This window comes from Vigna umbellata, chromosome 1 (assembly GCF_029865625.1).
Source record: "Vigna umbellata cultivar VRB3 chromosome 1, Vumbellata_1.0, whole genome shotgun sequence".
Lineage (NCBI taxonomy): Eukaryota > Viridiplantae > Streptophyta > Magnoliopsida > Fabales > Fabaceae > Vigna > Vigna umbellata.
In genome coordinates, this window is record NC_142165.1 from 45841097 (window position 1) to 45864634 (window position 23538).

General features: G+C 30.7%; 4 protein-coding genes across 8 annotated transcripts; 3 read left to right on the forward strand and 1 right to left on the reverse strand.

Annotated features, from left to right (window-relative positions):
* Positions 1-1151: 1151 nt before the first annotated feature.
* Positions 1152-3655, reverse strand: LOC124848065 (uncharacterized). The gene is made up of 3 exons (XM_047325679.2): positions 3397-3655; positions 2960-3040; positions 1152-1793 (listed from the first exon to the last, which is right to left on the reverse strand). The coding sequence occupies exons 1-3, from the start codon at positions 3553-3555 to the stop codon at positions 1383-1385; spliced, it is 651 nt and encodes a 216-aa protein (XP_047181635.1). The 5' UTR covers positions 3556-3655; the 3' UTR covers positions 1152-1382.
* A 6019-nt stretch (positions 3656-9674) lies between these two features.
* Positions 9675-11610, forward strand: LOC124848078 (small nuclear ribonucleoprotein SmD3b-like). Its single transcript, XM_047325695.2, has 5 exons — positions 9675-9958; positions 10777-10829; positions 10962-11028; positions 11114-11170; positions 11304-11610. The coding sequence occupies exons 1-5, from the start codon at positions 9800-9802 to the stop codon at positions 11361-11363; spliced, it is 396 nt and encodes a 131-aa protein (XP_047181651.1). The 5' UTR covers positions 9675-9799; the 3' UTR covers positions 11364-11610.
* A 4180-nt stretch (positions 11611-15790) lies between these two features.
* Positions 15791-19385, forward strand: LOC124848087 (UDP-rhamnose/UDP-galactose transporter 4). 5 transcript variants are annotated; one of them, XM_047325715.2, is made up of 7 exons: positions 15791-16124; positions 16458-16518; positions 16911-17079; positions 17290-17474; positions 17558-17758; positions 18279-18440; positions 18930-19385. In XM_047325715.2, exons 3-7 carry the CDS (start codon positions 16944-16946, stop codon positions 19254-19256), a joined length of 1011 nt encoding a protein of 336 aa, XP_047181671.1. In that variant the 5' UTR covers positions 15791-16124; positions 16458-16518; positions 16911-16943; the 3' UTR covers positions 19257-19385. The 5 variants fall into 5 exon arrangements, with proteins under 5 accessions (XP_047181671.1, XP_087959491.1, XP_047181663.1 ...); XM_088103365.1 differs by having other exon boundaries at positions 16458-16500; XM_047325707.2 differs by having other exon boundaries at positions 15791-16103.
* Positions 19386-20028: 643 nt separating this feature from the next.
* LOC124848102 (mediator of RNA polymerase II transcription subunit-like protein) lies at positions 20029-22956 on the forward strand. The gene is made up of 4 exons (XM_047325726.2): positions 20029-20168; positions 20735-20925; positions 22360-22472; positions 22565-22956. The coding sequence occupies exons 2-4, from the start codon at positions 20748-20750 to the stop codon at positions 22697-22699; spliced, it is 426 nt and encodes a 141-aa protein (XP_047181682.1). The 5' UTR covers positions 20029-20168; positions 20735-20747; the 3' UTR covers positions 22700-22956.
* Positions 22957-23538: the final 582 nt, after the last annotated feature.

A 23538-nucleotide genomic window follows, 5' to 3' on the forward strand; every position in this document is an offset into this window, starting at 1 on the left:
TATCATTCCTAAACAATATAACAAAATAAAACATTATATCAATTATCATCCTAAATGGACTTGTCCCACATTATCCTTTTTAAAGAATATAACAAAATAAAATATTATGTTAATAAGAGTTTGTTGACGCTTTATTATATAATAGATATTTTATTTAATATTTGAATTGATGAAATAATATTAATATTTGCTCATAACCTAACGGTATAAGTCCAAAGACTGATCAAATGTTGACAATTCATTTTATAAAACCTAATGGTTAAGATCAATTTGCGGGGTATTTTTTCGTGAACTATTATAAACAATAGGATTTGATAAAATTAACCGTTAGGATTTAGTGGAAATGTATTTTAATATGAGATCTTAATTTCATAATATGCAATGGATTGATAACCAGTCAAAATTGTAATTATTTTTTGTTTTACTTTTAAATCAAAACGTTTTAAAAGAAAGAAAAACAATAAAATCAAAGCATAATGAATGTGCACCTTAAAAAATTGACCTTATTTGAAAGATTTTGATAAAAACTTCACTAGATACACATCACTTCAAACCTCTATGGTTAACTTACAAACCCCATTTGATTACCAAAATCTACTAAATTAAAATCATAATGAAATATAATGGTTGTTTTGTGAAAAAAATCATTTGATAAGTTGACAAAGTATAATTCCCTTTAATTATCGTGTCATCACTTTCTCTTCCATTACATCCATATCATTCCATAGTATAACATCTCCTGTCATCATGATCACTTTCATCTTAATATTATTTCGACGACATTTTCATCATAAGCACTATCATCTTCATTACTTTTATATTACTATTTTAGAATTATCTTCGTCATCATTGTTAATACCACTATCATTTTTTCCTGATTACCATTATCATTAGTTATCATTACCATCTTGTTCCTATGGCTAGTAGTATGGTCACAATTACTACCATTAAAATTACCACAATCCGTTATCATCTAGTTCTTATTATATACAGTGTGTGCACCAAATATTATTTTATCCTATCACGATATTATCTTATTTTTACATCTAATTTATCATATGCAACAAAAGAACCCCACAAGATCTTCAAGTATAATTTACATAACACAAACATTATACATACACATATCAATAAACTTAGCAAAAATCGCATGCAAACATCACACACTGGTATGACTATATATTGCTTGGGAAATAACCAACATTTTTCAAGACGATCTGTTTTAACATGTAAGCTGATGTTCAAGCTTCAACCTGGACGACAATGCTACACAAATAAATTGAAGTCTATCCACAATAAATTTGACATTTTTCACCACACATTTATGATCATCAATTTCATAAATGACCTCTTTTTCTCTCCCTATTCTAACTATGACAGCACTAGTATGAAAAATCATGACCAGGACTATCTGAATGCATGTCCATGCAATCACTAGAGTTAGAAGGATTTGAGTCCCTGTTCTGGCCATTAGGATAAGTCATCTCACTGTTCCGGGTTCCATTTCCAGTTCCTGATGACATGATATTACCTGAAGGAAAGCTCCCCTGAGCCAGATGATATGGCTGAAGGCTGCGACGAATAGGGCTAGAGAGTGCATTTGAGAACACTGAGTTCTTTGCTTGTTGATCAGGTTGCCCAGCTCGTATCCCCTGCCCTGCCACAGTCGCTCCAAATGCATTAGACGGTGTGCTGCCACCAAAGTTAGCGTGCATTGCAGTCTGGGAGTTCTGTTGATGCATTGGCTGCCTTGGGGACACTGGTGCCTCCTCTCCCCCATATTCGAGCTCATTCTACAAGCACACGCAACGCACATCATTATATCTATATTCCTTTATTCAGATAAATCCAAAAAATGGACTCATCTATTTTGATGGATATCCTGAAATAACACCATTGTAAAAAATACGAAGGAAATTCCGGTTCAAGTGAAATGGAAAAGATAAAGACTTTACTTTTCACGCTCTATCTGTAATCCAACAAGCAAGATCTGATTGAGACACAGCCAAAGACCCAACTCTTACACGAACAAAACATTGGGGCAGTATAAAGGGCAGACAGACAGTCATTGTATTCCTTGTCCAGACAAATCATAAGTATAAACGTTTTCTGATATATCCATGAGTCCTTTTTAGGGATTGTCCTTATAAGATGTAGTTTCTAAGTGTTGCATGTTATTTTCCAATCATAACAAAATTAAATACAAGTAATTCTTGTAACAAAAGTTTTCTATTAAAGATTACAATAGATTATTGAGGTGAATCTCTATTTCTACTTAGAGACCGGTATCAAAAGAGCTTTAAGATTCTAAAATCAAGACTTCAGGGATCATGTCCCTTAAAATAGTTTTAAGGTGAACATTTGCAAGTTAACTTAAATGAAATTAGCTTTACAAAATTAATTACAAATTGAAGAGGATTATTTTGGATTTTTTGGTCAAATGACTACTAGTAAAACTCCCTACAACATTCTTGATCAAATGCAATAGCCACTTAAAGAGTTACTTGAACTCAAATACAATGTTGGAGATAACAACGGTGTTAACTAAAAGTTATAACATAATGTGGCATAAACCTCTCCACCATAGGGGAGGGCGATAAGCAGCCATAGTGTGTTTATATGGTGGAATGTTGGCCTTTTGCCATATCCTGCGGTCCATAATCTGGGGAGCAAGAATCAAGTCTTGAATGTAGAAATAAACATGTGAAAATATATACCTAAAGTCAAGTCAATCCGTCAATAGTTGTATGTGAATCCATAAATGCAGTGGATGGAAATTTCACACTAGAGGCAATTGACATGGGATCCACAAGCTATACGAACAGATAGAGTACACGAAATATCCTTAAAACCAGTCGGGTGGTAGAAAAACTAATAAAACGAGTATTTCCATTGAAACAAAAGGCAAACACAACACACAACAGAGCAAAAAACATTGCATAAACATAAAAATAAAAACCTGCAAATGGGTAACAATATCAATCGTGGTCACCCTAGACCCTTCTTGCTGCTGCCTGAGAATCCACTGGTACAATTTCTCCTGTCAGGACGAGACGAAAGCAGCATTAATCACACAAGAACGAAACAAAGAACCAGATTCCTATCAACGCATCCAAAGTCCAAACAAAACAAACAGCAATCTCTAGTTTCTCGGAGAAACAAACAAATTGGAAATCGGACCAGTGCTCAAACAACTTCAGACAGAAATCACGAATTAAATCAAAATCTGATATCGTTCATGGTAACCCTAACACAATAAACAATAATTAAAACAAAAGGACCGTGCTTTCGTTCAAGGTGCGCGCGTGCGCAAATCCCATTTAATCGAAACCGAAAAAAAATAAAAAATTAGGGGAAAAAACACGAAAGGTCGGAGTAGGAGAGGAGGGGTCTCACGAGAGCGTGTCGTTCACCGGCCTGGAAAGAGAGTTTCTGTTGGTTCATGGCGTGGGTGTAGAGATGAGAGAGGGAGTTGGCGGTGCTGCAAAAGGTGGAGTACATGGTACGATCCACTTCGTCGAGGCGCGTGGCCACCGACTTTCGCTTCTTCGCCATCGAAGGAGAAGGAGCACTGCGAAGTTGGTGGTGTGTTTTATTTGGTGCTGTGGGTGTGTTGAGAGAGAAAGAGAGACGGAGAGAATGAAATTAAGAAAAAAAAAAGGAACAGAACGCGATATGATATGATATATGAACGAATGAGAAAAATAAAAGAGAGAAGAAAAATACGGTGTACACGACACGAATTGTACAAGTGGCGTATACGTGGCGCGTGTGGCGTTTTTCTCTTCTTTTTCAGTGAAAATCGAAACCACCCTTGCACAGCGGCACCGTCAAAAAATTGGAACGTCTGGGTTCTGTTTTTTTTTTTTTTTTTTTTTATGGACAATTTTCTCATCGTGTAAAATGTGAAACCTGCTTTTAAATAGACTAACTAAATGGTAAAAATTCTAAAATCTGTATAATGTTTTGAAAAATATTATGTAGATTAGGTCATTATGTCATTTTTTTGTTACTTTATACGTGAAGATGATAATAATAATAATAAAAATATAATTAATATATGGGTAAATATTTAGTTAATACATCATTGATTTAGTATAAAAATATTGTAGTTTTATTATAAAGTTTTAATTTCATTAATTTTATTGATAATTGACGTAGTTAAATATTTATTTAATTTTTAGTATTTATTGCATGATAAAGAAAACAAAATATCTTTCAAAGTTATTAATCTCATTGGTTTTAGTTATTCAAATTGAAGGACCATTTGTTTTTCATTGTATAAATTTAATATAATATTTTTTTAATAATCACATGGTAATTATTAAAGATGCTACACATATTTAATATGTATTTAACTATTTTAATTATTAAGAGAGTTCGTATAAGGAACTCAAATTTTTATATTAAAACTATAGGCTGTTTTACTGTACTAAAAATTAAATATACAATATTTGTTATATTAAACTGACTGTATATGCTTAATGTATTATGAATAAAACTATTTTTTAATACATTTTATATTATAGATTTTTTTTAACGAAAGCGGTTATACATTAAAAATTAAATAAAAAGATTAAATATGATTTTTTTTCTATAAAGTATTTTAAGAATTGTATTTCTTTTAAAATTAAATTATATATCTATTTTGTGGTAATATTTATAAAAGTCGTGTTATAGAAAATTACACACAAAAGTTACATTATAATCTATTATAGAACTTCATTAGAAAAAAGTTAATGTCGTGTGTTTTATAAAATGTTTTATATGATTTTGATAACGTGCGAAAGATGAAATAGTATGTAATTTAAAATAAGACATAATGAATGGTGTTATTGAAGTATTGAAATAATTTATAGAAAAAAAAAACAAGTAAACCAATTTAGAGCGGTTAATTTCAAGAGGTGGAAAAGAATTTTAACATATCGATATCATTTATAATATACAGGTGACATAAACATAGATGTACTCATCAGGATTAGTGTTACCATCATATCAATTTTATGGTTAAAAAATTTTATTTACTTTGATAATGGAGTTTTCATGATGTCATTAACAAAGATGTTTTCGACTCCTTCTCAACACAGTAGAGTTATTGCATGTGGTGTTATATGTTGGATAATGTTTTGTTGACCTTTTTCTTGTTCCATCTCCTTAACTCTTCTATTTAACGATGTATATTCTTATCTTGGTGTATCCATCTTCTTAACACTTCTAATATTGAACTTAAAAAGTTGTATTTGCATCTCTAAGAGCATGACTATTTCATTTGAAGTATATCAATTTTTTTGTCACTTGTCATCCTGCTTCTTCATCGAGTATATCTCGATCTCACGATGGGTGCCAAATATTTTTACATGACCGAAAACACATTTTAAATACTCCACAAGAAGTTCTTTCATTCACTCTTTTGTCTCTAACCCGAGATGCTCTCAAGTCCTTACATCGTCCTCAACCGATAAGAGGTGTGCTTGTAAAAGACACTTTGATGTTCAAGTTAAAGGTGTACATGAGATGATAATAAATGTTGTTCCAATGAGTAAGTAATAATTACCTCGTGAACAATGGCTACACATGTAATTATTTTGGTTAATTTGTTTAATGTTTTGCTAATACATTTTAACTTTTAACCTCTTATAATTACAACTTATTCTCGCTAATCTTGACTAACATGATGTGATGTTGCCGAAAAGATCTCGATCATACATGATACAATATAGGATGACATCAGACATGTACTTATAATAGTTTAAAGTGATTTTGATATCGATTATATATGTCAAAATTATCCAAATTCACTGGTCTAAAATATGTCGAATATATATAATGCAAATTTAAATATTTTCATTACAATAATTATCTTAATTATTTTTTTTAGATCAAACTAACTATAAACGTAGAAATGATTAAAAGTTAACCCTACATGTCAATATCTAAGTTAAAGCTACACTAGCATCAACTTAAAGCATTCTAAACCTAAAATGAATATTTTACCATCACCCCAGATTGTATAGTAAATAATTTGTTGTGGTGAAAAAAAAATTGAAATTCAATTCCATATTATTATGAGAAATGTTTCATTATGTAGATGTAATACATTCATTTATGATTCTGGTGTATTGAAATTGACAAATGTGGTAAAAGATAAATACCACGTATTACATTAGGCTAAATTTAGGAAAATAATAATATATGTTGGAATAAATTTAGTTCGGATATAAAAATGGGTGTTGAAAATAATACACACAATCATATGTAGCAAGTAATAAACACCAAATCAATATCCACACTAAAGCAAACTAAACACCAAATTCAAAGAGTCACCCGTTCATAAACATTCATCCTTTAGGTCTTGTTCACTTGAATGGATTTTGGGAAAAGTAATTGAGGGGATTTGAAGATAAATTTTGTTGTTGTTTATTTAAGTGAATTTGGAGGTAAATGAGAATGAATTTGGAAGTAAAGTTTGTGAGAATTAGTGTAGGATTTGATTGACGTGACAAATTAAAAAATTTTACTTTCAAATCCACTTTCATTTACCTCCAAATTCACTCAAATAAACAACAAAAAAATTCATCTTCAAATCCCCTCAATTACTCTTCCTCAAATCCATTCAAGTGAACAAGACCTTAAACTAAACACTATAAGAACCCAACATATAAAGCCAAACACTAATCCAAGGACTTACTAGTTGAAAGACATCATCAAAACTATTCACTTTAAGGACTTTCACAAACAAGTCTCAATTCATAGAGTTCTCAAAGACATCGTCCTTTAACCTTGACACTCAATAACTAAGTATAAGTATCAAACAATAGTCAATAAAGTTCTTTGTCGAAACAAATATCCTTTGACTTTGACACTCTAAAGACGTTTCACAACCAAGCACACTCAAACATAGTTAATTGAGTTTTCTGTCTAAACATACATCCTCCAGATTTAACACTATAAGAACCATCCATTCCACCTGCAAAAAAGGTACCCTCTCCAGATTACCCACTCGAGGAACACTCTCTGAATAGAACCCAAATAACACTCAAGAGAGATTGACACTTACAAACAACTCAATTATAAGAAAGGATCACACATTATTCACATGGAGTTACTATGTGCATTCAACCAAAATTACAAACCAACACAACTCACACAAATATATAATAAAACTCAATACAATTACCTATCTACCCAAACTTATTTGAAAACACCATTTTAACATCACAAAAACAAAAAGGCATGCTAACTTCCAAAAACCTTTCACAAATAATTACATTTTAAGATAACTAACAGTTTCTACTAGAGTTGTCAAAATGGGTCATAACCCGCGGGCCAATCCGGCCCACCAAGGTTTCGAGCCGGGTTGGGTTTGAAAAAATTGTATTTTTTTATGTGGATCAAATTTCAACCCAGCTCATTTAAACCCGGCTCATGCGGGTTGAACCCATGGTGGGCAGGGTTGGCCACCAACCCACCTACCTAATTTTATTTTATTAAAATTTAATTTTAATTTTATAAAAAAATATTTATTCTTTTTTTTTTCCTTGAAAAAATTATTTAAATTCCTTATTTTCAAAATTAATTAAACATCCATGTTGGGAGTGAAATTTGTTTAGATTTGAATTATAGAAAGTTTGTAATTTTTTTTATTTAAAAAAAATTGTAATTAAGTGAGCCAGTGAGCAAACCCATTTATCCACCAACCCGTGGTGGATCGGACCGGATTCGAATTTTTTTTGGCTCGTTAATAAATGAGCTGGGTTGGGTTGACTCACTAAGTAACCAACGTGTGGTGGGCCAAGCTAGGTCGGGCCGGGTGACCCGTTTTGACAACTCTAATTTCTACACACAAGAAAAAAAAAGTTAAATCCCCTTTCAATGCAAGTTTTGGACAACAACACCATCTATGCAAATGATCATGCAATTAGTTCGGATGTTGTATAGCACATCGAGTGGATCGAGAGAGTTGAAAAATTTATGGTTGTTTAAATAAACTATTTTATATGGAGTTTTATTTTATAATTAAATTAAAATTTTGATTATTTTTCTTGAATGGTAAATACGCATTGAATTTGGCTTTTTACAATAATAATAATAATAATAATAATAATAATATGATTTTAAAAATTTTAAATCTTCACTCATGTGAGATCGAAAACTGAAGTATATTCAATAAGCAAAATTTCAACTCATCATATTTATACTTATAAAAATAAGAAAACGAAAAAGAAAAACAACTCCCTTTACAATAATTTAACTAGACAAATTTCAATTTTAAAATAATAATTTAAAAATTAAAACTTTCAACATCTTTACCACAATGTATTTCATAACAATAAAAAAAATTAATCTAGTTAGTTTTATAAAATAACTATTTTAATTAAACATTTCAATATTCAAGTTAAACTCTAGGTTTCTTTTCAATTTTTTTTTCTTTAAATAATCTCACCGTTACCTCAACTTTCCATCTACAATACAGTATTTTACAATACAAGATAAAAAAAACAATGTCAAATAATTATAAAATATACAAAAAAAACGTGGTAGTTTTTTTCTCTTAACATAATGATACATGTTAAAACTATGTAATTTTATTTTAACTTTAATTTAGGGGATTTACTCATACCATATAAAAAATATGATTAGAACAAAGTATAACAATTATTTCCATTGCTGGATTTTTTTATGGATAAATACATAAGCACTTAAGATTGCATAAAGAACGATATAATCCATTTCAACATACAACATGATTGCAATGAATTATAACAAAAATGATGCTTGTTGACATGAATATCTCATGCTTTAGTGACCTATTATTCTCCCTCGTAATTATTATTTTCTTCAAAGCTTTTTAAGAAACTTATTAGGAACAATTTAGTCTTCTACAAAATGAAAACTAATATATACCTGTATTATACACTTTTACAAATAATTATAAATTACACCATCTTAAACATTTAATCATGAAACAATTTTTTTATTATAAAAAATTCATAATTAAATAGCAAGAGTTTTAAAAAGTTAAAGTCGTTTTTAAGTAATGAAAATATTTACCGTAAGTACAAAATATTATATATATATATATATATATATATATATATATAATTTATTATTATTATTCATTAAATTAATACATATAGTTACTAATTTTATATAAATTTACCAACTATGAGTTAGAAGGAAAAAAAGCACACACATATTTATATAAAATACACTTAGAATTGTACTTTTGTTTTAAAAATTAGGAATTAAATTTATTTATAAGAGTGAATAAATTCATCTAATTTTAAATTTATAAAAGAATTTTCTTACCATCACAATAATTTCAAATTACCAGAAGAAAAATCTTTTAAATTTATTTTATAACAACAATGAAAAATTTCATTGAATCATGAAACGTAAAAAAGTTGTTTAAAGTAACACTCAATTTAGATAACTAAAAGCAAAAAATGGAAACAAAAATTGTTTATAAAATTAAAAATATTATAATCCTTTCAAATTTTTGAAATTGAATAATGTAATCAGTCAAGAGTCAAATTAACAAATTTAGAAAGTAAAAAAAAAAGAAGATAAAAATAAGAAACGGGCTCGGGTAGCGGGTACCGATAATACCCATTTTTTTATTGGATCCCTTGGAGTGAAATAAATTAGTATATAAAAAAATAGTGTGGAGGGTAGAGAAAAAAATTAGGGTATAGTGAATAGTGATAGACAGTGGATGCAATACAAATCTCAAATCTCGTGTTTCAGTGAAGTAGGGTTTTTGAGTTGGTTTGTTTGAGAGAGAAAGCCAAGAACCATCATGAGCAGAAGTTTGGGAATTCCGGTGAAGCTTCTCCACGAGGCTTCGGGACACGTGGTGACGGTGGAGCTCAAGAGCGGAGAACTCTACAGAGGGAGCATGATCGAATGCGAGGACAATTGGAACTGTCAACTCGAGAGCATCACCTACACTGCCAAGGTTTTTTTCTCCTATTTTGCTTTTATGCCAAAAATGGTTTAATTTAGGGTTAGACTTGTTATGATGTCAATTGAGGTTAAGAAATCATTGTTTGAATAGGGTTTTTAGTTGTCTTTGTTCTATTATGTGTGAGCCTTGGAAAGGTGGTAATCGTGGGAACGAGAAAAAAGAGGGTATTTTGAGTAAAATTATGAACATTACAGGGACATTTATAGAGCTAATTTTGAGCTTTTTGGGGGTAGTAAACCATTACGAAGTTCATAACCCTGGAGGAAGGGGAGCATAACTGGCCAGGGAGAAGGATAATTGACTCTGGTTCCTTTTGTTTGACAGTTATCCTTTAGTTTGACAGTCTTATGTATTGGTTGTTGAATTTCTTTGAAATTCCATTCAGTATGGACAAATGCAGATTGGGGCATGTATGTTGGGAACGAATAATAGGTTTAGGGATTGTTTATACTACCTGTGTATACAAGCATCCATGAGACCTATGGAGGCAACATTTTCTCTAGATATGTTGTGCTATATATGCCTGTCCGTGGGTCTCTATTATGGCCCTTACTTGAATTTAAGGTTCAGGTGGGATTAATTAGGAAAATTTCCGACTATTAACCTTGATCCGTACACCTTATACTATTCCATTTTGAAATATGTATTTCGTGGGGTACAATGATTCTTGATACAGGAGGAGCTTTTGAAATTTCATTTTTGCTATTTTTTTCAATGTTTTTGGGATGCGTGATACAACTAATTTAAAGTATATTTGTCAAAACCCATAAATTTACTTTAGTTGCTAATATTGGCTAAATGTTTTTCAGGATGGAAAAACATCGCAACTTGAGCACGTGTTTATTCGAGGAAGCAAAGTCAGGTATGAATCATATAGGGCTCAGTGATTTCATAAATTTTATATACCAAGTAAAATTTTATATCATGAATAGGGTTGAAATTGTATATTGCTTTTTCTGTAAGGATAGCGCTTTGACAGGTTGAGAATTTGCAGGTTTATGGTCATACCAGACATGCTGAAGAATGCTCCTATGTTTAAGCGTTTGGATGCAAGAATCAAGGTATCTTCGTATTTCCAAGCTATAAAGTACTCTCTGGTTGTTTTATGTTTGCTTTAGTGTTTTATGCATTCTGAATCTCTTGAAGGGCAAGGGTGCATCACTCGGTGTTGGTAGGGGCAGAGCAGTTGCAATGCGAGCAAAGGTTCGTACATTTTTCTTTTATTTTATTCATCATTAGTTTGTTGGTAAATTTAGCATTGAAAAATGTTTATTTGGTATCTTCATAGTTAAGGACATACCATGTGACACATGCTAACTCCTCATTGCTTGTGTAGGCTCAAGCTGCTGGTCGTGGAGCTGCACCTGGAAGAGGTGTACCACCAGTGAGGAGGTGATCACCATTCATATAGTCTGTATTCTCTCTGAACATGATATTTAGATTCTTTTGTAGAAGTTGAGAGAAAGAAATTCGAACACAAATTGCCTATCAAGTTTACGGATTACTCTTTATGGATGGTACTTAATCTTGTTCTCATCACCTCCAGTGTTTTGTGTCTGGTACTATGTATTACTTGGCTTGTAGAAGAGATTTGTAAAAGGGGTATGGAGCAACTTTCAAAAGTAGTTTAACTTGTTACAAAATGGTATCAGTTGCACATTGGTAGAGTAGTTTTACGGGAAAACTCTCAAAGCTGGTTTCGAAATGTTAGTGATAAATTGCGGCTTGTTTGAAACTGCGGAGATTTTTTGTTTGTTTCTAACTATAGTTTCGTTAAATGGTTTTGAAAAAGCACTGTTTAGAACAAAAATTAAGAAGCAACTGGTTGATGACAGTTATGGAACAAGTTTAGAAATGACAGTTTTTGTTGATTTCAGCTGGCTGTGTTGAACTTAGTCAATTTCATTTTAGAAGAAAATTAACTTGTATTAGGGTTGTCAGCTCATTTAATCTATATCGATATACAAAGTGAATATAGATTCATACGTATTTATACATACACACACATATATGTATGTGTGTGTGTATATATATATATATACACTTTTTTTATGCATTTTTTCACATTCACAATATTGTTAACATTTTTTTTATATGAAAACTGTTTCTCAACTGTTATTTTATTTTAGTTTCATTAACATACAACACATTTTCATTAGTGTTGTTGACAATGTTTTTATTAAGGTTGTGGAAACTAAAATAGGTGTCTTTTTTTTTTAACTTTAGTAAAATTATAAATCTCAATCATTGAAAATTTATACTTTATTTTTCACTCGTACAAAATTCACATTTGTATAGTGTTTTATAATATATGTACTAGTGGTGTGTAGTTTCTTAATAAATAAGTTGAAACATTGATAAGGTACTTGGGTTGCTTCAAGTTCTAAAATTTCCATTCTAGAAGAGATATTCTGTTTAGTTTCATCTCAATTTTTAACGTGTATTCCTATAAATGATATATATTCACTTGGCAATACCTGTAGAATAATTGTTTGTCGTACGAAGATTTCATTGTCAATTTATGTATAGGCTTAATGAAACACGTTTAGGAATGTTTAGGACACAAATAACAAAAATTAAATGTTGTAATTATATAATATTTTTCATTTTGCAAGGTTTTAAACACATTTTAATTAATAAAATCGGTTACGCCTTTTCTATTTCCAAAGCATTATGGCATACAAAACAGTTTAAAAATATAATTATATTTTAATATACTATTTATTCATTTTCTATAGTTTTTACTATTTCAAATTGAAGATAAAAATAAGTTAACAGAAACAAAAATTAATGTTAATAAGATATAAAAATGTGGAATAATTTTTAAAATAAATTTTAGAGTTATTTAGTAAGCTCTTATTACATGAGACTTGTGTTATAAATTTGACCCTAAACCATTTTTTCTATAAGACCATAAAGCATTAAAGTGAGCTGAAAAAATAAGCTATGTTTACAGTGTATTTAAATAAGTTAAAAATAATAATGAAAGATTATAAATTATTTTCTTAAATCAAATAAACTTTTATTACTATTCTAGAAATTTCTTCCTAGTAATGAAAAAAATATTATAAAAATTGATCTACTAATTATTAAATAAGAGTTAATCAATTTTGTATAATGAGATGGTTGGGGTGATTTAATATCATCATATTTTGTATCAAATAAGATTATAATGCAAAAACGAGTCAATTACAACAATTGCATTATAATGATATACAACCAAAATTCATATATCTATATGTTATTCATATTATCACAAATTCTCATTTTAGGGAAAACAACAACTAAGTTACAGCCAATATATAATTTAAGACTGCAAAACCATTTATTATATTTTTTATGAAATTAAGATAATTTGTCACACTAGATTATTATATCCCACTACATGCTAGCACTCAACTCATAAAAAAATAAAATTAAAACTTATTTCAACTCCCTAAGTTGAGGTGATTCATTGCACTTATTCTATATAACATTATATGCACGTGAATTTCTTTTACCTTATCAATGTTAACTTCTTAAATGTTTATGTGTTATCTTAACCCATATAGTTTAGATTATTAATGAAATCAAAATACTTTTTCTTAATGAGTTTTTGAATTTAATATGTCATGGTATTTTTAGAGTGCCACACAATATTATAATTTATCACAATATCATTTTAAGTGTTCACATATCATATACCTATATCATTCAACCCAAAATTAATAATTCATTATTCATTATTCATTACCGATAATTTTATTTTGATCTTCTAAAAGAAATACCAAAATAAATATCATTGACAATGTACATTCATTACTATAACTATCATTGTATCGTGAACCATTAAAATACTTTGTTGCGGATTTTATCAAGCAATATGTGGTGGCTTAAATTCTTTTCTCATTCCTAATCAAACAGTTATATCACTAATAAACGTGATTGACCCAATATATATTAAAAGCACAAAAGGTATATTATATATTTGTCCGAGATGTTATGATTTTAGTAGATTTAGTTATTTAAATTAAAAAAATATATTTACATTAACATTCAAAATAAAGTTCTTAATAACAACAAAAAGTTATTAATATAAAAATGAACTAGACAAAGATAATAAAAAAAAAAATACAATATTTAAAATAAAAATAAAAAATCACCTAAAAACTGAGAAAAGTATATCATCTAAGTAGGAGAACAATACACATAATCTAAGAAAAGATATTATTCGCCTTCACATATTTGTTTTTCATATTATTTCAAAAAAAATTCTTATTAATGAAAATATTTTATGTGTATATAAACATATATCAATTTTTTATTTTATTTGATAAGAAATTTATTTGTATTTCAACATATTAAACTTTTGATTATGAAACAAAATTAATTTTCATTCTTATGTGCATTTAACTCTACATTATTTAATTAAAAGCAAAAAGAAAAGCAAATGATGGCATGATTGATACATTGTAACTCTTTTTTTAACCTTTCTGAAAATTTCTTTGCAACCATGAGAAAAACGCAGTTTGATTTGAGAAAAGGGAAATAAAAGGACAGAGGAATTCACGGTGGCTAATGAAGACGCCATGGACAAATTAAAAAGGATGCAAAGAAAATGACTCAAAATCTGTCATCACTCCCTTTATGGCACTGCCCAACGCCCCAACCTCACACCAAAACCAGACAAATAGGTTTTCTATTTAAACTGCTTAATTAGACTTTTTCTTTGCGTTTCTATCACCTTTGATATTCTTTGGTTTTGCTCTCAACATTAACAGACATACAAAACTAAGTACAGATAATTAGACAACCCAAGATAGAAAAGAAAAGTTTTGATCAACCATTTATTTCTTTTCTTCCTTCTCTCTCTACTCCATTACCCACAACTCATGTCCCTACCCAACTATACAAAACAACAAAAAAAATAATATGTTGTTTACGGAATGATTTTTCTTAATAGGTAGGTATATGTTTAACGACACTTAATTATAACTTAATTATAAGATGAAGAATACATTTAACTTCTATAGTATTCTTTAGTATTCTTCTGATTCATAGTTTGTCGAATGACAAACATGAGAGTAGACATTAATGAGTGGTCCAATAAGGATTCGATAAGGAGTGGAAAAACATATCCAATAAAGAATAGACATTGTTTGGATAGACTCTAACCATAACTCTAATAGTATGATAAGGAGTGAACTTTGAATCTAACTCAATCCTACAAAACTGGTTTATAAGATGATCTACTCTTTCTACTTTTTACTTTTAAAATACATTTATTATAAATAATTTTTATGTTCTAAAATATATTAAAAAAATTTCAAAAATCTAAAAGTTTACATAGATAATAAAAAAAACTAGTAAACTAAGATATGATATAATAACTTTAAATAACAATCTCATAAAAATAACTTATATAAGATAAATATTATATTCGTCTACATATTTACATTTATCATTAGTCGATAAGAGTTCTAATAATATTTTTTCAAATAATGAATAAATACAATTTTTATTTTCTATTTTTCATTAATACATGACAGAAATATGGTAACATTTTGGACTATTTTATAATATATGTATATATATATATATATATATATATTTAAAAGGTATAATTTTAAATAATCGAGCATTGATCTACATAGTTCCTATTCCTACCAATTTTTACCTTAATCATTATTTGTGAGAGAAGCAGAATTATTTTTGTGACAGGCCATCGAATTTTGGGATGAAACTAACCTTAAATTTATGGTAACAATAAACTATCAACGGTGGAGATGTAACATGCAAATACACATTCTTCGACAGAAATGATTAATCAACGCATTAAACTTTGTGGTACTGTGACAAAATAGACCATTGTTCTTCATGACATTGCGTTTACGCTGTTGCTCCTTCCCTCCCCAACCTCACTGAAACAGAACGTTACAAAAAGCACCCGCGCCACAGTCATGTTTTAAGAACCAAACAGAGTACAAGGAGAGAAGAGAAACAACAAAGTACAGAAACGCCAAACACAACCGAATCAAACCGAACCCGAACCGAACCTTGTTGTCTCTCTCTATATGTGATTTTTCTTCTTCCATAACCTCCTCTCACCACCTACGTCGTCGTTTTAGGGTCTTCTTTCAATTCAAGAACAACCAAGGTTCCTGCCACTGTTCCCATGGTTTACTTCTTCACAACTAATCGCGTCTTTTTGAATTCCGTTTGGAGTGACATTTTTTTTTCAAGTTATTGGTATTGTTATGTGTTAGTTGTGTGTTTTGAAATTATTGCAGTTTCATGATTCTGTTTCGCGGAACTGAACTCTGTTGTGAGATGAGGGTTCTGTTTGCCGTTTTCAAAAATCACATTTTTTTTTATATTGAAAATTCTAAGACGAAATTCTCACAAGACTTATCTTGTAATCTGTTACCTCTTTTTCATAAAAGATGAAATTATATAAAAGGGTATTGGATTTGGTTCACATTCATGCTTAATTAGTCTTTTTGTTTTCTAGGTTTGTTGATCGTCAGGAAGAGCTCCATCTTTGTAGTGGTCAGGTACCTGCTGCCATTCTGGTAATTGAACAGAGCAATCTTCATCAGCTTTTTCATTTATGTTTTTCTCTTTCTGTGCTGGTTTTACATGCTAAGACACCTGGAAACCAGATGTGTTTGTTCACACACTTGGTTTGACACTTTTCGGCAATCAATTCCTGGAACAAGTTCCGAAGATTGTTGTCGAAATAAATAAGTGTTTTGAATTTGAAAGCCAACAAACAGAAACAGTACGAAATATTTTGTCGTTCTCTTCTTTAAATGTTCTGTTAAAGTGTTTATGGGAGATATTTATAGAAAAAACATATGTAACAGATCCAACTGTTTTTAAATGTAGTAAAGAAAGATATGAGAGAGTTTAACCTGTTTCGTTGGAATCTGTGCCACTTCTGATGATATGTGTTCGCATGCAGACAAAGTCATTGGATTTCAAACTTTGTGATACAATGAGTATGTCTTCTGCAACCAAGGGTGATAGGAAGGCTGCAATTGATGTGGCGTCGTGGATGTTCAATATAGTCACATCTGTGGGGATAATCCTTGTGAACAAAGCCCTCATGGCTACATATGGTTTCAGCTTTGGTATAACGTTTCTCTACCTTTCTCTAGCTCCAGATAATTTACCCTCCTCTTTCATTTTAATTTCTCTATAGTTCTTTGCTTTGAGTTAATGCTCATGTGCAGTAGATATGAAAGTATTTAGTATATTGAGAGAATAATGGTAATATAGTACTTTTGAGGTTCCCTACTACCCGTTAGCTTTGACATTGTATATGGTATACTATTATGCAGCAACAACGTTAACTGGTTTGCATTTTGCCACAACTACCTTGCTGACTCTCTTTCTTAAGTGGCTGGGATATATCCAAAGCTCTCATCTTCCCTTACCCGATCTTATCAAATTTGTCTTATTTGCAAATTTCTCTATCGTCGGAATGAATGTGAGTTTAATGTGGAACTCTGTCGGTTTCTATCAGGTAATGTCTGCAATTTACTTATCAAAATTTAATACTGCCATTTGGTGTTGACAGTGTTTCTTCCCATGAAATGAAAATTTCAGATTGCTAAGCTGAGTATGATTCCGGTATCTTGTTTCCTGGAAGTTATCTTGGACAACGTACGATATTCAAGGGACACAAAGCTTAGCATTTCTCTAGTTCTCCTTGGTGTAGCCGTATGTACTGTCACTGATGTGAGCGTCAATGCTAAGGGTTTCATAGCTGCTGCAGTTGCAGTTTGGAGCACCGCACTGCAGCAGTATGTAAGTAACATACTACTAACACTATATATATTTACCCTGAATCTTAATTGAGGCATTGCAGTATACCAAAATTGAATTCCTTTTCATACAGGTTGTTATAGAATTGGTGAATGTGCACTTATAGGTGCAAGAAAATTGTTATTAACATTCATGTATACTACAGAGGGGCTGATGTTAATGTAGTGTATTAAGTTTGGAGAGAATCCATAGTTGAGAATAATATCTGTAATATTAATATTCATTAAAAGTACAATAGGTACACCGAGGGAATATTTTGATTATAAATGGTACTAGATAAGAATTTATTAATCTTATCTTATTGTATATCTAAAACTGACAAAATAGGAAGCCTGCAGAAAATTTTCTTTGTAAAGTTGGGTTTTGATCATGGGTTTGATGCATATTTTGGGCAGAATTATGTAACTTATATCAGATCATTCCAATTATAACTCTTGCTGCTTTATTTGACTTTCATGAACTATAAATTTTGTAGCTGATATTGCACTTCTGTTTTTTGCAGTATGTGCATTTTCTTCAGCGGAAGTATTCTCTTGGATCGTTTAACTTGTTAGGTCACACTGCACCAGTACAAGCCGCAAGTTTACTGCTAGTAGGTCCCTTTGTGGACTATTGGTTGACAACCAAACGAGTGGATGCCTACAACTATGGTTTGACATCCACTGTAAGCTTCTCTTTCTATCTGCTACCTAATTACATGCTTTATTGATTCTTGATACATATCTAGTGTTAACTGCTATGTTGTGGATCTTATCTCTGTTTTGTTACGTGAATGTTTTTGATTCTCTGTAGCAATGTTTTAGTTCAACCATAACTTTCCAGCACTTCTGGTATCACCATATAAAAATGTTGTGCACCTATCAATTCCAGCTCTCTTCTAGAATGTTTAAGTTGAAAGATATGTTATAAAAACAAGTTGAAAAATCAGGATCCTGCAAACAATACACCACCACATAGTGCCTAAAAAAGACACTGACATGATGGATGTTTTCAATGAAAAACTATGTAGTTTCTAATTTGCTCCAGATAAATTAGTTTAAAACGTTATTTCATTAAAATTGTTTCAACAAGTAACATAGTTGTTGTTTGTTTGCAATTATGTCGAAACCGAAGTGGTATTAAACTAATCTACATCTACTCCATGTTTGTGCAGCTGTTGATCGTTATCTCTTGCACCATCGCAGTAGGGACAAACCTGAGCCAGTTCATCTGCATTGGCAGGTTCACAGCCGTATCCTTCCAAGTGCTTGGCCACATGAAGACAATTCTGGTACTGGCCTTAGGATTTGTTTTCTTTGGAAAAGAAGGTCTGAATTCACAAGTGATTCTGGGCATGGTCATTGCAATAGCGGGAATGATATGGTATGGCAATGCATCTTCTAAGCCAGAAGGGAAGGAGCGTGTCAGTTTGCCCGTTAGTTCTACCCCCAAGACACAAGACTATAATGTACTATCAGTATCTTCTGAAACGGATCATTAAACATAGACATAAGTTTATGTAAATAAAGTGGTGTTACCATTTGCATGGTAAAACCAGGTTCCCTTTTGGGTCAGATGATTCATGTTCTTGTTTAAAAACTAGAAGCAAATTATTTCCCATTTAGTTCAAGATTCAAAGTCTGTGCTTGCTGTGTTAGCATGTTGGGGGAGGATACACAAAATAAAAGAATTTTGAGAATATATTTTTAATACAAGTAAATTATGTTTATCTCTAAAATTACTCACATGTAAAAGAATAAATTCAATTTATTATTTGAAAATACATTTATTTGTAATATAAATTTTGATATTTAAATTGCAAATTCCGATAGACAACTATTTTTTATCTATATCATTATACCATCATATTATCATTATACGGAGAAAATTTGTAATTTTATTGTACACTTTTTCTTTAATTTTAAAATTTGCATGTTTTTTAAAATTAATGTAATATTTTTATCAATTTTATCCTTCCATTTTTTAAATTTAATCATTCTTTTAAACATGACTATTTTTTAAACTAAAATAATTATCTATAATAGACAAATTACTAATAAGATAAATAAAAACTATATACAGCATAGTACATATTTTTCTGCTGGTAAATACTTCTTTTAGAAAGTAATTTACAAAGAGAAGTAATAAAATAATTTTATTTTCTACTCAACATCAAAAAATAATATTTTCATTTTAAAATATAAAATAATTCGAAATGAATTAAGTATACAAATATTAATCTTTTTATTAGTTATTAGAAAGATGTAGAAAATTTGAAGCTGTATCAATAAAATTTGAATTAAACTATTAGGTTTTCCCAAAAGAAGCCAAATTAGGTTTATGAATCAAATATGAAAACCCAAATGCATCTCTAGTCTTCACTCACGCGCGTCATCTTCTCAGTCGCTACCACGTGAGTTTCCTAGTTTCAATTCCTCTCTACGTGGTGTTGCCATGGTTACTCTTAGTTTTGCTGAAACTGCAGTTAAAATTTTCGTAGGTTTCATTGCTATTTATCTAGCTTGGGTTGATTTTCCTCCACGAATTTTATTTCCTTCGTTTCTTGTCACCGAATTTGTGGATTGGACTTTTTCACCAATGATGCTTGTCGAGGGTAGCATTTTTCTTCTTGTTCATTCGATGGGGGGTTTTCTCAGAAACGTGATTATTCTCTTTATTAATAAAAATTGATTGAAATTAGAAAAAATGTTATTGAAATCTGAACTTTACCCAGCAAAATATTTATTTATTTTTCAATCGGTTTCTTTTATATTTTTTATTTTGAAAAATTGAAGTTGGTCATTCAACACATGAAAATTAAGAGAAATTACGTGACTTTTCTCGGTAAAAGGTAATTGAATCCACCCCCTAGAAATGAAGCCGTTATTAATTACTCTTAATATTTTATCTTATTCCATGAAATTTTTATGTAGTGTGGCTAGGGAGAATTTTCGTTAATTCTATCTTTCTCCTTGGCAGGGTGAAAAGGAATATGGGTGATCGGCAAGGAATTGAGCAACAGCACATAGGTGATCCCCAACTGCCATCTTCTCCTCCCTCAAAGGATGATATGGTTTCCTGTGTTATGGCTTTGGAAGCTGCTTTGCTTCCCTGTTTGCCAGCCAGAGAACTCCAAGCAATAGACCGTTCTCCCCACCCTTCACATCAAAGTGAGTAGCTGCAAGTCTTTCAGATTTCTTGCTTTGTTTTATTAACTGGCTGATGTCCATGCTAACCGAGATGGATAACTATGCATCAACCATCGGCACCAAAAGGCCTTTGAAACTTTATTTAATTACCTACTTTCTGGTTTCTATCTCAATTAAAGTTATCAGGGATTGCAGTTATTAATTTTTCTGCATTAATATACAATGCTTAAACTAACAATAACATTGCTTAGGAGATCAAAGAAATATATGTCTTCCAGTATAAAAAGGATATGGTACAATCTAAAATTTCTTCTGTTATTTCTGAACGCTCAATACATCTTTCTCTTCGTTCTTTGGATTGATGTGGTGCGAAGTAGAAATGATTGTTTGGTTGAATATTACCAGTAATCTCTAATATATGCTAGAAGTTTTGGAAGGTCAATGTATCCTTTTCCCCCCTTTTCAATTGAATTTATTGTGTCAATTTTTCTTTTCAAAATTATGTACTTTTTACATTGAAAGGAAAATATAAAATGTTGTATGTTTATTGTTTTATCAGAAGTTTTCGAGTCATTTTCCTGTGAAGTAATTGTTGAGTTTCAGTTACATGGAACCTTAAAGCACCATGTATCTTATACGATGCTACATATACTCTCAAGTTGAGAGGAAGCATACTGTCTATTCTGTCTAGCCTTGACGCAATATTAACTCGAAGCGTATCATGTAATGATGAGGGGATGCATATTTTTGTCAAATTTTGCTATTAGGTTAACCTGTCAAAATAATTTGCCCGACGTTTAAATCTGAATGAACGTCCTGTTAATAATTCTCCCATCTGCAATTTAGTTGTTGATAGATTGTACAATGTTCAAGTATGCACGCATTGATCATCTAGGGCAGAAAGATGGGGCAGGGAGTGAAGAAGGGTGGTAAAAAAGTTCACATGGATGATTTTGTAGCTAACTAAATTTTTAAAGAACCATGTTTTCATCAAAACCATGAATATGTGCAATCTTTGTGTGTAATGAGTGGTAATGCCATAAACTGATGTCTTATCTTTGTGTATTTTTTATGCATGTCATATTTCTTAATTCCATATAGGGGATAGGTTATTAGGTCTGCATTATTTAGACTTAAGTAAGGTTCATATGGATTATGACACTCTTCTAGTCTGAATGCAAAGTTAGAAACTTTTCATATGTAACATCTGCAAGCATAGTGTTAAACATAGCTATTGAAGTTAGTGGAAAATGGTCATGTAACCGTGGCATGCATAAAGTTTAACGGCAGTTGCAAGACTAATTAGGTTCACTTATGTCGTTGGACTTACAGTGAGAGCAGAAGTCTTGCTTTTGTTTGAAACTATATTTGCAAAATGACTTTCTTTTGCAACGCTTAGTAAGTTTAACCAATTATCCAACTGAACTTTCCTGGTTTTGAATTTTTTTTTTTCAGTTGATGTGGATAGGTATGCAAGAGACTTTATGGAGGCTGCCAAGAAGCTCCAGCTTTATTTCATCAGCCTCCAACGTGAGGATAAGCCAACAAAAGTTGAAATGCTTAGAAAGGTATGGCGTACACTATGAAATGATTTTCTACCAGTCATGGATACTGTAATTTGTCATCTAAACTTCTGCTGTATGTCTTATCTTCTACGCAGGAGATTGCTCTGATGGAAGAGGAACTTAACATAAAAGACGAGCTGATAAAAAAACAAGAAAATTTAATTCAGGAATGGAAAAAAGAGTTGAAAGATCAGTTAGACAAACACAAGACTGAGTTGGACAGGGTTTAGCGTATGATTAATGCTGCTGCGCCTCTGCTGTTTAAAATGTGGCTTATGTTCTATCTCACCTCTTCCTTTAGAATATTGTTTAAGTTAGCATCCCTTAGCATGAAATTCCAACCATACTTAAATGGCTGAGAGTAGCTGTGCATTGGATTGAATTAATTTAAAGAATATTATAATTCAAACTCATGTAACTTAAAAAATATGGCTAGTTGGTTGATTTTATTTAAAAATTAAATGAATGAAATTATAATTGAATCATATATTACCAAATTATGGCTTTCAACTTGAATCAACTTGGTCACTTGATTTCTTTTTGAGCTTTATTATCTGGATCTTTCCATTACTTTTGTTATATTTTACTTTAAATTTAAACCGAACAAATTATCTCAGTAATCAGATTGTCATTTTCGCATTGAATCAACTTGGCCAACACTTTTATTTGGAGCTTTCATTTTCAGAGATAAATAAGCTGTAAAGTTTGTAGTTGTAGAAAAAATGTATATATATTAATTAAAAAATAATATCAATGACTGGAATCGAACTAATTAGTGTCCGGAATACTGAAGAACAGCGACATTTTTAAGTTTGCAATAACAGATTTTATATAGAAAAGAGATAATATGTGAGAATAAAAGAAAAGAAAATGCAACAATTTATTTGTGGGTCTGATTCCACAATCTGAAATAAATAAAATCAATTTTAATTAAAACGGTTGGATTCTGGATTAATTGAAAATGGCTTCGAAAATTAAATTAAACGCGGTTGGGATTAATTTGTCATGGAAACTTATATAGTGAAAAACTAAAAATAAATAACTTTGTTGACGAATATTTTTAGACTAC

Excerpts from the sequence above, each read along its gene's own strand:
- LOC124848065 (XM_047325679.2), bottom strand. The coding sequence starts at position 3,555 with ATGGCGAAGAAGCGAAAGTCGGTGGCCACGCGCCTCGACGAAGTGGAT. Across the intron at positions 3,041-3,396 it reads CCGGTGAACGACACGCTCTC|GAGAAATTGTACCAGTGGAT; the intron begins GTGAGACCCCTC and ends TCGTCCTGACAG. Across the intron at positions 1,794-2,959 it reads ATATTGTTACCCATTTGCAG|AATGAGCTCGAATATGGGGG; the intron begins GTTTTTATTTTT and ends GTGTGCTTGTAG.
- LOC124848078 (XM_047325695.2), top strand. The coding sequence starts at position 9,800 with ATGAGCAGAAGTTTGGGAATTCCGGTGAAGCTTCTCCACGAGGCTTCG. Across the intron at positions 9,959-10,776 it reads GCATCACCTACACTGCCAAG|GATGGAAAAACATCGCAACT; the intron begins GTTTTTTTCTCC and ends AATGTTTTTCAG. Across the intron at positions 10,830-10,961 it reads ATTCGAGGAAGCAAAGTCAG|GTTTATGGTCATACCAGACA; the intron begins GTATGAATCATA and ends GAGAATTTGCAG.
- LOC124848087 (XM_088103364.1), top strand. The coding sequence starts at position 16,890 with ATGATATGTGTTCGCATGCAGACAAAGTCATTGGATTTCAAACTTTGT. Across the intron at positions 17,475-17,557 it reads ACTCTGTCGGTTTCTATCAG|ATTGCTAAGCTGAGTATGAT; the intron begins GTAATGTCTGCA and ends TGAAAATTTCAG. Across the intron at positions 17,759-18,278 it reads GCACCGCACTGCAGCAGTAT|TATGTGCATTTTCTTCAGCG; the intron begins GTAAGTAACATA and ends TGTTTTTTGCAG.
- LOC124848102 (XM_047325726.2), top strand. The coding sequence starts at position 20,748 with ATGGGTGATCGGCAAGGAATTGAGCAACAGCACATAGGTGATCCCCAA. Across the intron at positions 20,926-22,359 it reads TCCCCACCCTTCACATCAAA|TTGATGTGGATAGGTATGCA; the intron begins GTGAGTAGCTGC and ends TTTTTTTTTCAG. Across the intron at positions 22,473-22,564 it reads AAGTTGAAATGCTTAGAAAG|GAGATTGCTCTGATGGAAGA; the intron begins GTATGGCGTACA and ends TCTTCTACGCAG.